Source organism: Rhineura floridana, chromosome 10 (genome assembly GCF_030035675.1).
Source record: "Rhineura floridana isolate rRhiFlo1 chromosome 10, rRhiFlo1.hap2, whole genome shotgun sequence".
NCBI classification, from domain to species: domain Eukaryota; kingdom Metazoa; phylum Chordata; class Lepidosauria; order Squamata; family Rhineuridae; genus Rhineura; species Rhineura floridana.
The window spans coordinates 69,107,959-69,122,967 of NC_084489.1; the positions used below are offsets into that span (position 1 = coordinate 69,107,959).

At 40.6% G+C, this 15,009-nt stretch overlaps 1 protein-coding gene across 6 annotated transcripts in view; it reads right to left on the bottom strand.

Moving 5' to 3' along the window:
* Positions 1-15,009, bottom strand: part of PARD3 (par-3 family cell polarity regulator) — a 770,287-nt gene that overhangs the window by 481,443 nt on the left and 273,835 nt on the right. For all 6 annotated transcript variants that reach the window (XM_061585584.1, XM_061585585.1, XM_061585583.1 and 3 more), the window contains one exon: positions 4,938-5,116. In XM_061585584.1, coding sequence (XP_061441568.1) covers positions 4,938-5,116 — 179 coding nt within the window. The remainder of the gene's footprint in view (positions 1-4,937; positions 5,117-15,009) is intronic.

Consider the following 15,009-nt stretch of genomic DNA (forward strand, 5'->3'; position numbering starts at 1 on the left):
CATAGCTAGTCACAGACAGCACAAAAATCAGACTATAAAAATTGTCAGAGCCATTCATTTTTTTAAAAAAGCTTTTGAATACATGAGGAGTATACGATCGATTAACTAAACCAGCCTTCCTAATGCTGACACCCTCCAGATGTTTTGGACTACAACTCTTATCATGTGTGACCACTGACCATGCTGGCAAGGACTCATGGGAGTTACAGTCCAAAACATCTGGAAAGCATCAAGCTGGGAAAGATGAACTAAAGAAATTGCATCCCAAACCAACGGTTGTCACCTGGGATCTCAAACACGAGTACTAGCTAGTCTCTGAGGGTAACCTACACATTTATTTCCTGTGAGATTTATTTATCATTCCTTTTGTCAAAACACTGGGTTATATCAGGAGTTCTCAAGCCTTCCCCCAACACCATGGATCACTTTAAAATAGCTGAGGATCTTGACAGACTACTCAGTTTTATTGTTCAACAAATCAAAGCACATAAACACCTCATATTGTAATATCCCTAGTCTTGTCCTTCTATGTGATGAAGGAAAATAACATTATTTTTTTCTTCAGTGTCAGCATCAAAAGCACCCACCGTAGAAAACTGTTAAGTTAGCCTGTTCAATAATTTGGCCTTGGTTAAAATGATCTCAATCTCCATCATCAGAAAAAATTAACCAAGTTCAGGACTAAGTACATATATTCTCAACTATTCCACAACCTTTCTGCTGACCACATGAATGGAGCGCATGGAGTACACTTTGAAAACCTCTTACTTATTGGAATCAAACCTCTTTACCCTATGAGGTACATTAGGGTGAGAGGCTAGAGCTTGTATAAGACTATGCAGTGAGCATAATAAATGAACGTCCCAAATGTATATCAAATTTTCTGGCTACTACACCACCCTGTATCTACACATTACTTGTGCAAGTTTTCCACTGGGCTGTTTAAGTTAGATTATGCTAGCAACAGATGTAACACTCACTACCTAGCTAACCATGTATGTGACACACATGTACTACGCAGCTCTGTGTGCCAGAGAAATCTCATATCAACCAGGCAACCTGTTGCCATCTCTGTCTGCTGCTGGAACTGGGTACCTTCTGCCCTCATGTCAGCCATTTAGAACCAACTGCTCTGTGAGGAGGACAGGGAAAGAAGCAAGCCAAGTAAACTTACCTGACTCTGCTTCACCAAGTGCAACACAGTCCTAACCTACCACAGAAGGCTTAGAAAAAGAGAGGGGCAGAAGTAGTAGAGTTTCCATTTTTCCTTTTAGCATCTTTATTATTGTCTGAGATTTGGGGAAGTGGAAGGTGAATGGAACTCAGAAAAAGGGCACATTATGAGAAAGTTGCATTTGAGGAGAAAAGGAAATGATGAGAAAGTTGTTTTAGGGGAGGAAACAGAATAATAGGGACTAGGCAATAGTATTGAGTGGAAAGGATTTATTATTTTTAGTACTTTAGTTTACTTTTGTCTCAAGTCACCCAAATTGTGAATCATCAAGAGACATATATTGCTATAAGCCGGCCCGAACCCACAAGATAGGGCAGGTTATATTAATATTATAAAAATTCATATCTTGTTTTATAGGTAGAGCCGTTTCAGTATAGCACTTTATACACTCTGAAAGTTTCAGTCATTAGCCAAAAAGTAATGCATAATGCGCTTAGTCTGGAGAACTAATTTCTAAAACCAAGCTTTGAAAATGAAGAAATATCAAACTCTTTTTAAAAAAAGTATTTTCACAGTCAGAATTAGGTCAGAGAAAGGAGAGCAGAGGAACTAAACAAACGCCAAAAAATGCCTTTCCTCTGTTTAAGAATAAAAGTATATAAGAAAATAAACTTCCTGCTGATTTCTTTAATCACCAATATTATTGCTCATGTGGAGATACTCAGAGAAAAATGTGCAGGGGGAAAATACCACAATTTGTGAGTCGGATTGTCTCCAAACATTAAATGAAGTTATGGAGTACTTTGACACTTTTGCTTGTGAAGCTCACAGATCTACAAAGTCTGGGGAAATGTTGGCTGCTACAACAGTAGGACAGCAAGAGGTAACCTGCATACATGATAGAACTGGATGAAATCCAAATTTGTTGCAAAATTCATCAGTTTATATTCAAAGGATATGCACCAATAGTACCTGTAGAGTCTAAATGTTATATGTCTATATACAGCCCAGATCCTGCAACCCTAATAATCTCGATGGCCACTGAGTGAAGACAAAATCCTGGGCAAGATGGATATTTGATCTGATCCACAGAACCTTATGTCATAGGTCAATGGTCAGGAAATACTTTCCGGGGTGGGGGGATCATGGCTCGTTGCATCATCTGAACTCAGACTCATGGTTTGTTTTTCTTCAAACCACAAGCAGTAACCAAGGTTTGCTCTTGCCTTACCACTCACAATTTGCTTGGAAAGAAACAAACCATGAGCCTGAATTCAGACACCACAACAAAGCAGAATGTGGCTTGTCTCGTCCATGGCGTAACAGCAGGAGAAGCAAGGGAGGAGTATTACGGCAACATCTGAGTAGTGTGTACTAAGCATGATGCTTGTTCACATTAACCCACAGTTTGTTTTAAATGTGACGTGTTCACAGGGCCAATCTATTTTTTCATTTCCTTCTGATTGATGGGCCTGTGCATGTGTGCATAATTGGAGGATATAGGTAGGAAGATAAAAATATAATCACGTATATACAAATGCCTATTTGTAGAAGATGTTCTGTCTGCAACCCCACAGTCAACCCAGTTGACAAAGTATCATGAGAGGGGCCAAGTATTTTCTCTATAATCCTTTAAGCCAATTTAAAATTTAACACAATTTAAAACAAATTTTACATTTGGATTCTTTGCTGCCTCTATTGCGTCGGCAGAGTGTTGTCCCAGGAGATTGTTCCAAGTGGTCCGAAGCCTGGTCGGTCCAGTTGCTCAGGAACCCATGGAATATTCTAAAACCTCCTGTGACACTTTCGCTAAACACTTTGCCGATAAAATCGAGCGCCTGAAGAGCACGATTCCGCTAACCGTGGATACAGGAAGTGGGCCAGAGTCGGCCAGTTGCATTCCGGTCCGGTGGGATCAGTTTCAGCCTCTTCCCGCTGAGGAAGTGGACAAGGTGCTCAGTACTGTTAAGCCAACCACCTGTCTGGTTGATCCTTGCCCTTCGTGGCTCATTATGAGTTGCAAAGAGAGACTGAGCGAAGGGATCAAGGCAGTGGTAAATGCATCCTTGAAAGAGGGTGCAATGCCATTAGCACTCAAGGAGGCGGTGATAAAGCCCATCTTAAAAAAACCCTCCTTGGATCCCCAAGAGCTGAATAACTTTCGCCCAGTCTCTAATTTACCATTCTTGGGCAAGGTGATTGAGAGGGTGGTGGCCAAACAGTTACAGACACACTTGGATGAAGCGGATTATTTAGATCCATTCCAATCGTGTTTCAGGACTGGTCATGTAACTGAAACAGCCTTGGTCGCTCTGGTGGATGATATGAGGAGGGCGTTAGATAGGGGAGAATATACCTTCCTCGTCCTCCTGGATCTCTCAGCGGCTTTCGATACCGTCGACCACGGTATCCTTTTAAATCGTCTGGAGGGATTAGGAATAGGGGGCACTGTTTTAAGGTGGTTCCGTTACTATCTCACAGACAGGCATCAACGAGTGGCATTGGGAGATGAGGTTTCAGACCCTTGGCCTCTTAATTGTGGAGTACCACAGGGTTCTATCCTCTCTCCCATGCTGTTCAACATCTATGTAAAGCCGCTGGGGGCCATCATCAGGAGTTTTGGGCTGCAGTGTCACCAATATGTGGATGACACTCAGCTCTATCTCTCATTTAAGTCCTCACTAGAGTTGGCTGTGGATACCATGTCCAAGTGCCTGGAATCCGTAAGTGGATGGATGGGAGAGAATAGGCTGAAGCTAAACCCTGACAAGACCGAGGTGTAGCTCGTGGGAGACAAAAGAAGGTTGGGATTTACAGACCTGGTGCTTAATGGGGTTAGTTTACCCCTGAAGGACCAGGTCCGCAGCCTCGGAGTCATCCTTGACTCCCAGCTGTCCATGGAGGCTCAGGTTTTAGCAGTGAGCCGGGCAGCTTGGTATCAATTACACCTGATACAGAGACTGCGACCCTACCTTCCTGTTCATCTACTCCCGTGAGTGATACATGCCCTGGTCTCCTCCCGCTTAGACTACTGTAATGCGCTCTACGTGGGGTTACCCTTGAAAACGATCCGGAAGTTACAGCTGGTACAGAATGCGGCGGCACGCTTGATCAAGCACAGCCGTCGCTGTGATCATATCACTCCAGTGTTAATAGACCTTCACTGGTTACCAGTTGCCTACCGGGCCCAATTCAAGGTGTTGGTGTTGACCTTTAAAACCCTATACGGTTTCGGCCCAGTTTATCTGAAGGAGCGCCTCCAGAATCACCAATTATGCCGCCTGACAAGATCAGCCTCACAAGACCTTCTCTCGGTCCCACTGGTTAAAACAGCCAGGCTGGTGTGGACCAGAGAGAGGGCATTCTCGATCATGGCCCTCACCCTCTGGAATTCCCTTCCTCTTGATCTCCGACATGCTCCCTCTCTCATAAGTTTTCGCCGAGCCTTAAAGACCTGGCTATTCAGGCAGGCCTACAAGATTGGGGTGGATTAGTTTTATAATGTTTTAATTGAAGGCTGGTTTTAAATTGATTATGATTGTTGTTTTGATATGTATATTATTTATATTATGTTTTATATTGTTGTATGTCGCCTAGGGTGTCCGTTAACCCGGACAGATAGGCGACTCAAAAATAAAATTTTATTATTATTATTATTATTATAAAAAAAGTTTCCCCAAATTTGGTTTACCAATGAAGCAATAATGTTGAAACATTCAGTATTGTCTTATTTATTTTTTTGTGATTGGAAAAAATATTATACCTTTCTTTCATGATTCCTTTGGCCACCAGATGTATTCTGCTTGAGAAAGCCTGCTGTTGTGGACCACCTTGTAGGGTTTTTCCGTGAAGGCTCTTCTGCTGTAAAATTGTTATCACTGACTGATGTTGAGAGACCAACTAATGCAGGATCACTGCTGCGGCGTACGTGAAGAGGCATATCTGAAGAGATAAAAAGGAAAAGAAAATCATATTGAACTGAAGACCCTATTTCTTTCTGCATTAAGTGGACAAAATATATTTGCTTTGCTTATAAGGATTAATAGCATAGTATATCTGGAGTACGGAGGAATCTTTTCCCTCCCTTCAGAACACACACACCTACACACAAAGGTCACACAATCCAGATTTCCATCCCTTTTGGCTCCTATAGAAGAACTGCTTCACACCACAGGCTATCAGTGTGGGGGGGGAGATCATAGCCCTTTCCCATGCTGCTTATTGCAACACTGCCCTAACTGAAAATATAAAACAAATCTTACTTGTTAGAAATGTTATTTAGGTTGTCTACAGATGAAGAATATCATCATCAACATTTGCATAGAAACAGTCAGTGGTCTGATTCAGATGATCACACAAGCTGCATTTTAGATTACTGCAAATTAATCACAGCAAGATCCACATTTTCTTCATCTCTCCTCTCCTCCGTGTGCGAGGAGGAGACAGCATGAAAATATGTTTCCACTTTAGAGCAAGCCATAGTTCCACATTGCACATGAACTTGGAGAACTGAGGTTTGTTCTAGCCCAGAAATGGGAAACCTGTGGCCCTCAGATGTTTTGGACTCCAACTCACATCAGCCTCAGCCAGCGTGCCCAACTGTCAAGGATGATAGGGGATGGACATTGGGAAGACCACGTTTCCCATCCCTGTTTTAATAAAACTTAGTTTAAACAAACCAGGATTAAACTCTGACTTGATGTTGCAGCTTGTTAACTAGCTTTTGATACTGCACAAGTTGCTGATATTTATATTCCAATGTATTTGAAAGAGAAGAGGATGCCTTTCCTACATAGCAGCAACAGTTGAACACAATAATCTTCAATCTCATTTTACACAGTAGGATTAAGATGTCTTGATCAAGACTGAAAGACTTCTTGTGTTTGGCATGGAACCAGTAGAGCACCAATGTTCCAATCGTGTTTATATAGTTTATTGCTATGCTGAGTATTTGTTTAGAAGCATTATTTCCTGTCTTTAAACCTCTTTGGCATCAAGCAGTGCCAAGAAAACTCAAAAGCAGCAAGTTCTCAAGCATGCTACTAGAAAATAGCAAAAATAAATAAAAATGAAAAATGCATTTTATTTTCATTAGAGTGTCTCTTTTCCCTCTTTAAATACCATAATGTTTATTACATTCCAAGATGTTCAACAAAGAAAATGCATTAGAAAAGATATGTTTTCTACTAATGAGGCAGAATGTAAACTAAAAACAGAGCAAAAATAATTAGAAATATATTTCAAAAAGTATATAACTGTCAGGCCCATGATGTGACTCAGGAACCAGACCAACGATTGCAGTTAATTCGTGTTTTATTAGGGTAATGTCCAAACAAAGACTGCGTTTTCTCATGAAGCAATACAGGGATACAGGTCCTGCGGCATTGGGAGAAAGTTGACAGAGCAAGGGACTTCTTCCCGCCTGTTCTTTAAGAAGGGGCCAAACGGGCGCGCAATCTTTCGCTCCTCCTTAACTGCCCCTCAGGTACTGCCCGCCTTCCCCCCCTTCTCTCCTGTCTTTTCAGCTGTCTGCGTGTGCGCGGTCAGGGGGGAAGCATCACCCCCTCCTCTTCTGAAGTTTCCGATTCCAGGATGGGGGATAGGGGAGGGGCTGATGGTAAACTGCCTCCCCGCTTTTCGGCTGTGAGCAGCCCTCCCTCTTCCCCCTCTTGCTCTGAGCCTGAAAGAGGGGGAGGCGTGAGAATGTCCAGGGAGGGCTCAGGCTCCCCGTTGCTAAGTGACCTTATCACTGGCAGTTCCTCTGTTTCGTCTTCGCTCCAAAGGGGGGAAGTTCCTCCCCCTTCCCTCTGCCATCCATCCGAATACTCTTCTCCCAACTCTCCGGGATCCAGCTCCCCGGGATTGGGACCCCAGCTCTGCCTTCCGACAATAACATAATAATAGCACATAGTTTATACGCTTCAGTGAGTTTTTCAAGCATATTAAGCAGCCTTACAAAATTGCTAGGGCCAAATCCAGACCTCAAGCCTGCATTACTGAAGTCAGGGACACGCTGAGGCTAGCACTTCAAGTACACAGGAACTGTAAAGGTGCTGGTACTGGTGTACAAAGCCCTACACAGCTTGGGATCAGGGTACCTAAAAGATCATCTCCTCTCTTACATATCTGCGTTATGCAAAAGAGGGCATCTTGCAGATACCCATCCTATCAGGAGGTCTGTCCTGCACAATGTTGGAATTGGGCCTTTAGTGTAGTGGTGCCTACCATTTGGAACTCCCTCCCATTGAATATCAGACAGGCACCTTGTCTGTCGTTTTTTCCAAGTCTGCTAAACACGTTCCTCTTTCAGTAGGCCTTCTAAAAATTTTATCCCAGTTGGTATCTGTCTTGGATTTGAATTGATTTTGTGTATGTACTGTTGTTGTTTTAAGCTGTTTTTATATTTATAATCATTTTATTTGTTTTTATATATGCAATTGTTTTAACTGTTTTTATATACATAACTGTTTTATATATGTTATTATACTGTGAATAGCTGTGGGATGCTTCATGGGAAGTGATTCATAAAAGTAATAATAATAATAATAATAATAATAATAATAATAATAATAATAATAATAATAATAATAATAATAATAATAATAATAATAATAATAATAATAATAATAATAATACCACTGACCACGTATGGACCATTCTCCTATTATGGATACCCAAATGGTTGATCCAGACTCTTCATACTGCTTGCAAAAGAACGGCATGATGCAGAAGCCTTTCCCATTGTTTGTACCCCAGAAACTTATTTCATAAATTACACGACCTCTGAGTATGGTGGCTCCATTTAACTATTGTGGTTAATACCTGCTAATAGACCTATTTTCTTATTCATTTTCCAAATCCCTTTTTAAAACCACCACCAAAGCTTGCGGGCAAATTATAATGTTAATTATCTATGGCATGAGCACATGCTGACTTTTGCCTATACTGCGATTACTATGAATCAGTTTCACTGGGTGACTAGAATTTTGACCAGTGTTGGTTATCTGCTTTTTTTCCCTAAGAAGCCCCATCACTTTATCTGAAAAATGTATGAATGGTGCTCTACCTTCCTGATCATTTTGGTTCGACTTTTGTGCACCTTTTCCAGCTCTATAATATTATTTTTGAGAGGAGATGACCAAAACTGTGCACAATATCACAAAAATGTGGCTGAATCATAGATTTATATTAAGACACGACCATATAAGCCATTTTACTCTGAATCTTTTCCTCTAACAACCCAAGACAGAACATGTCCATTTCACTGCCACTGCTCAACTGTGCTTACTTTCCCTTTCAGCTACCCATCATGAGCCCAAGATCTCTTTCCTAGACAGTCAAGGACCCTATCAGCATATATGCTGAATTAGCAGCTTGTAACAAAATCCACAGCTCAAACAGCATGAACCAGAATCTAAGTTTGTATCTTGCTAAGCTTTTTTGAAAAATCTAATTGCCTAAAAAAGGATTCCCACATTTTAATATGTATCAGAAGAAATTAAAAATAATGAAGCCATTAATAATACACTCACTGATTAGTTTGCAATTCCCAAAATCTCATTTTAATTTTTTCAACACAGACGTCAGTATAATGAGACACCTAAATACTCCTTCTATGCTTCTTTTCATGTCCCCTCCCCTCTCCCAAAAGATTTACATACATGGTTAATGAGAAGACATAATAGGAAACCTCTGTCTACTGCCAGCATGAAGTCTTTCCACAGTATGAACCTGTATTCAAATGTCAGTGATTAGGGATAATATCCATACTCTACCAACAAAAGTCAATCAGGATGACTAATTGCATAAACATATCCAAAATGCATTTTGGCATTTTTTTAAAAAAAAAAAATAGGGTATTATCATGCCATTTGCTTAAGGCCAGAATTTACAGATACACGTACAAAACACCAGAAAGGTTCACCAAAACCAATGTGACATATTCATCTCACCCAGCCGCTATTTAAGAACCAGTACTGTTTTTCTTTGTAGTCACTAGATTTCCCTCCCTCTTCCCATTGCATGCAAGTCCCCCTAACTGGGACCATATACAAATAAGGATGGAATGGCAAACTATTTTATTCTAATACAAGTTTGCTAGGTATAATGTTCTAGTTAACTTAATGATTTCAAAATTTTATCTCTTTTAGAAAAATCAAAGAAAAAAGAGTTTAAATAATTAAAATGCCAGACGAAAGCATGTTGTAGGCCCAGTGCAGTGTCACAGATTCCTGGATGATGGCAGATAGCGTTTGATGTCTACGGTTGCTTTGAAGAGTGGATAAAACAGCAATGAACTCTAATCACAAGGCTTCAAATTCTCTGTGGCACTAATGCACTGTAAATATTGATTTGCTTCTGGAGCTAAGGTGCATTTTAAATAAGAACTAGAAATGGGAAATATAACAACACTTTGCATAAGATTTTTTTAAAAAAAAGTCAAAGAAGCAGAAAAGAAAAATGAAATAAAGATGTGCAGGAACTTTAGTACCTTTGAAAATATCTCAACTCAACCATAGTTAGATAAATGAAATATGAAAAGGAAATTTTGTGTGCATGAACAGACGAGCAGGTTTCTGATTAAATAAGCCATTACCTGTGGTTAAAACCACAAAGGATTATAGGATTTTCACGGTAACAGAGTGGAGGTAGTGACTAGAAATAATTTCTCAGTAATAAGTGGAAGAGTAGTAGTAATGATATTGAGTTTGTGCACGCGTGCACACATATCAGCCTTTCAGTACTTTGACTTACAAAATAGTTATCAATTTACTAACAGGCAAAACCCCCTTGTGGTTTAAGAATGTACCTATAGCCAACAGATATTTCTATCAAACTTTAAAAAGCAGGGAAATTGGGCACCTATAGTGAATTCATCAGGGCAGCAGGAGACCTGACCTCCTCCCTGAGATATTGTCCTGCCCTACAAATTTGTCAAAATGCAAACACAATTTGGGATGGTCTTTCTCAATCCAATCCACTTCCTATGTAACTTGGAAGAATTTGGTAACATGTGCCTCTGAGCATACGGTGAGTGGTGGCAACATCTGCAATCAGGACTACATCTCCAAAGATGGAAAATTACATTTTTGTATGTTTGTTGCTGTTCTTACATGTTACCAAATTCTTCCAAGCTACACAGGAAATGGATTGGACTGTGAAAGACCAACCCAAATTGTGTTTGCATTTTTACAAATTTGTAGGGCAGTACAATATCTCAGCAAGGTCAGGTCTCCTGCTCCCCTGATGCATTCACTATAGCCGTCCAATTTCCCTGCTTTTTAAAGTTTGATAGAAATATCTGTTGGCTATAGGTACATTCTTAAACCACAAGGGTTTTTTCCCTATTAATGAATTACTACTTGATTGAACTAATATTACTACTATGATTACTATTACTTCCTTTCCCATTCTTCCTCCTCCTCATTTTAATTATCTTATATCCTCCCCTTATTTCTTGCCTTTCTAGGACGCCGGGAAGGCTAAAAACAAAGGTACACTATTACAACAAAGTAAAAGCATAGTAAAAACTACAGCACAAAAATCAAATCTGTATTGTACCAGTCCAAGTACAAATGATGCCTTATTATGCTCCAAAGATCTGTCAGAACAACGTCTTGTGTTGCTATCTGAATGCATATAAACTGTGGAGGACAGTTTGATCTGTAGAGAGGGAACTCCATAGCCCAAGCGCCCCCACTGAGAAGGCATTGTCACATGGGATGACTCCTGGGTCACATTCACTAAGGACACCTCAAACTGCGGTACCCTCGCACATCTCAACTCAAAACAGGTTTGCTGATACTGAGGTACTGATACTGAGGGATGTGTTCCTTCAAGTACTTGGCTCCTAAGCCATTCAGGGCTTTGCTTGCTAGCAACAGCACCTTGAACTGGGCTTGGTACCTCATTGGTGATCAGTGCAGTGCTTTCATGATCAAGGTAATTTGATTCCATCTCACTGCCCCACACAACTGGCAGTGGCATTTCTGCAGAAGCTGCAGGGTCTGAATCCTCTTCAAGGGGAGCCATAAGTAAAACACATTCAAGTAGTTTAATTGGGAGCTTTTCAGAGTGTGGACAACGTCAGCCAAGTCATCCCAGTCCAAGAATGGCCATATTTGATGAAACAGCTAGAGCTGGCCATTGGCAATCCTAGCCACAGTGGATACATGGGCCGCTGTTGATACGTTGCAATCCAGGAACACTCGAGATGACTCACTTGTTCTACTGGGGGGAGTACATGAGCTGTCTACCTATTTGGCAGACCTGGGAATCACCTACAGACACTATAGTTAGGGCAGGTTCTGTGAAGGCGTTCAGAGATTATTATTTTTAAGATTGTCTTAGGGCAGAAACTGTTTTATTTCTGATGTTTGTAAGCCACTCTGAGAGGCTTTTTTGCCAGAGAGTCGGTTGCAATATAAAAACAAATAATAAATGGATGGACACTTTCATAATGGATGTCACTGCTTCACTTGGTGGTAAGATTTTTTTTAAAAAAAGTAGAAATGGAAGAAGAGCTCTCAAGGCGAGAAACAGAGTTTCATTTTAAATATCTCAATTCAACAATACATTTGGCTTGGTTAACCCACAACCTATAGCTCTCAACCTCCTCCCGTTGTGCCTTTCTTGCAACAGTACTTTGCCTCCGCTGCCAAATATTCAACAGCTGAACTTGCAGGCATTTGAGCAGTTCTCTCTGCACACCACTCTTCGCTTCAAACTTCAGCCATAACTCTGACAGCCAAGCAAATCAAATTCTATGCAACAGCGGTTTCCTAGGTAACCAAGCACAGACACCAACTGTGCAAAGGAAAAGGATAGAAAACCTGCAGCATTCTACTTGGGTATTAAACAAAAAGGTATATATGAACCACTGGGAACAACAGTGATGCTGATGCTGAACATTCTACAGGTTTTAGGTTTTAAGCCATTTATACTTCTCAGACAGGGCAGAAACAATTAACAATGGTTAGAGAACTTCAGCCAGCAGGAGCTGTCAATGTAGTGTCAAACTGACAACATAGTTCTAGCCATCCACATACGCAAGCATTACTAATGACAATGTTTGGTTTGATGTCAGAAGAGATAAGCTAAGGGCAACGATCTTTGACACCCCCTAGGCAGGGTGGGAAACCTGTGGCTCTCCAGATGTTGCTGGACTACAATTCCTATCATCTCTGACCACAGGCCATGCTGGCTGAGGCCAACGGGAACTAGAGTCCAATGACATCTAGAGGACCACAAATTACCCATCCCTCCTCTGGCTTAACCTTTGGATCCAGCTGAACCACGCAGCTACAGCACCCTCCCTTGCAACACTCCAGCCTGGTAAGCTGCTGCAAACATGGTCTATCAAGAAGCTGTACAAGTGGCAGCTATAGGATTTTCCAGGAGATTTCCCTTCCAGTCCAGGAACTGGTGAGAGCCTGACATGCTCAGTTTCACAGCATGCCTCCAGACAAAACCCACTGGTACATGCCACTGCTTAACCATAGGGCCTTGTTTGTTCACATGGACCACTTTCCACTGTCTAATGAGGTGGAATTCACATTTTTGCCTATTTCCATATATGTAATTATCAATGCACTTCTGATATATTTTCTCAAGAGCAAGTCATATGTCGATTTCAGGCATATATACTTCTTAAATCTTGTACCCTGGAGTAGTGCATGTCAGAACACTATGTGCTAGGATATCAACAACCAGAAGTTTCAGTTCGCTGGTCTCCATAATATAAACAATCCTACCTACCAGAAGCAGGTGAAAAATATATACTTAGAGAACAATATACATGTTAATTTTATGAGACTCAAACAAAAAAGACACAAGGTTTTTACCTTTTTAAAAGTTGTATCTGTGCAAAGTTTATTCTATAAGCTTTCTTTCCAATATTTTAGTGGGGAAAATATCTATGTAATCAATAGAACAAGAGCTGCATATGAGAAAAAGATTACCATCTCTTGTCCTGGTGAAGTAGTTACTCTGGGACTACGTATTTACCTGGGAAAGCAACAGATTTAAGAAATTTATAAAGTCTCCTGGTGGTATGGCTACCTCGGTCTAGCCTAAGGATTATCTAACCTGTGCACTCAGATGAAATTTGTACTTTATGAGGAAGGTGCAGGATTATACAGATGTCAATAGAATGTTCTACTATAAAAACTTTGTCAGCAAAATCAAAATTTTGAAACTGAGTAACAGATTTGCTTGAATTTCTCCCAGGCATTTTAGCATGTGTTCTATATTGTTTTAAATTTTTAAATTGTGTTTTAAATTGTTTTTAAAAGATGTATTTTAAACTGTATTTGTTTTTAGTTATTGTAAACCACCCAGAGAGCTTTGGCTATGGGGCGGTATACAAGTTTAATAAATAAATAAATAAATAAACTGAAATTTAATGTGTGTATGTGTGTGTGCTATATGTTTGTATGTTTATGAAAAATTAAGCTCACACTGTCTCTCTCTAAATACAGAACAGATATAATAAAAAGTAATTATACCATACAAGTCTGCGTGCAGTTCTTTATCAGTTCACCCGTACCTCTTTTCATCTACTATTTATCAGTGTCAAGAAAATTAAACAACATTTAAATGGAAATACATAGATCTGATGCATTTAAGCCAGTAGGATGTGTGTGTATGAGGAGTAACAGGCACGCTTTTCCATTTATTAGTTTAAATATATTGGTATGACACTTTTCCAACAACCAAGTTGAGCTCAAAGTGACTCACAAGAGTAAGGGGGGGAAAGTGTCCCAACAATTATCCTCCCATTCATTCCCTCCAGAGTTATCTGCTGACATTAAAGGGAGCCTCACCCACAAACATGGAATCACAAATCATCCTTGCTGCCCTACTCTGAACCCGTTCCAGTTTGTCTGCATCCTTTTTGAAGTGCAGAGACCAGAACTGGATGCATTATTCAAGATGAGGCCTAACCAGTGCTGAATAGAGGAGAACTAATACTTCACGCAATTTGGAAACTATACTTCTGTTAATGCAACCTAGTATAGCATTTGCCTTTTTTGCAGCTACATCACACTGTTTGCTCATATTCAGCTTGTGATCAACGACAATTCCAAGATCTTTCTCACATGTCGTATCCCCATCTTATAACTCTGCATTTGGTTTCTTTTTCCTAAGTGTAGAACTTTGCATTTATCCCTGTTGAATTTCATTCTGTTGTTTTCAGCCCAATGCTCCAGCCTATCAAGGTCCCTTTGAATTTTGTTTCTGTCTTCCATGGTATTAGCTATGCCCCCCAATTTTGTATCATCTGCATATTTGATAAGCATGCTCTGTACCTCCTCAACCAAGTCGTCAATAAAAATGTTCAAGAGCAATGGGCCCAGGACCAAGCCCTGTGGTACCCCACTCATTACTTCCGTCCAATTTGAGAAGGAACCATTGATAAGCATTCTTTGAGTATGATTCTTATATCATTCGATGACCCAAAGCATTGTTTGAGATTATATAGCACCACCAGCCTTGGGTCCAAGAAGCCACTGTATAAGCCACCTCGCACTCTGACGGACAGAGAACCTATGATTGCCCCCATGCACTTGTGCCAATATGACAGGGCTGGGAACCTGTGGCCCTCCAGTTGTTGCTGGAGTCCAACACCCATTCATCGCCAGATAAATCACAGGTGATGCAGCCCAGCAATATCTGAAGGGCCACAGTTTTCCCACCTTGCAATATAACCTTTGCGAAGCGATGGAGTACCGATACAGAAACTAGTGCCTTACACAACCCTGCACTGCTCAAAGCTTGGCTTTACTTTCATAGAGTTGTTTGTACTGGGGATCACAGGGCGGGGGTGATAACTC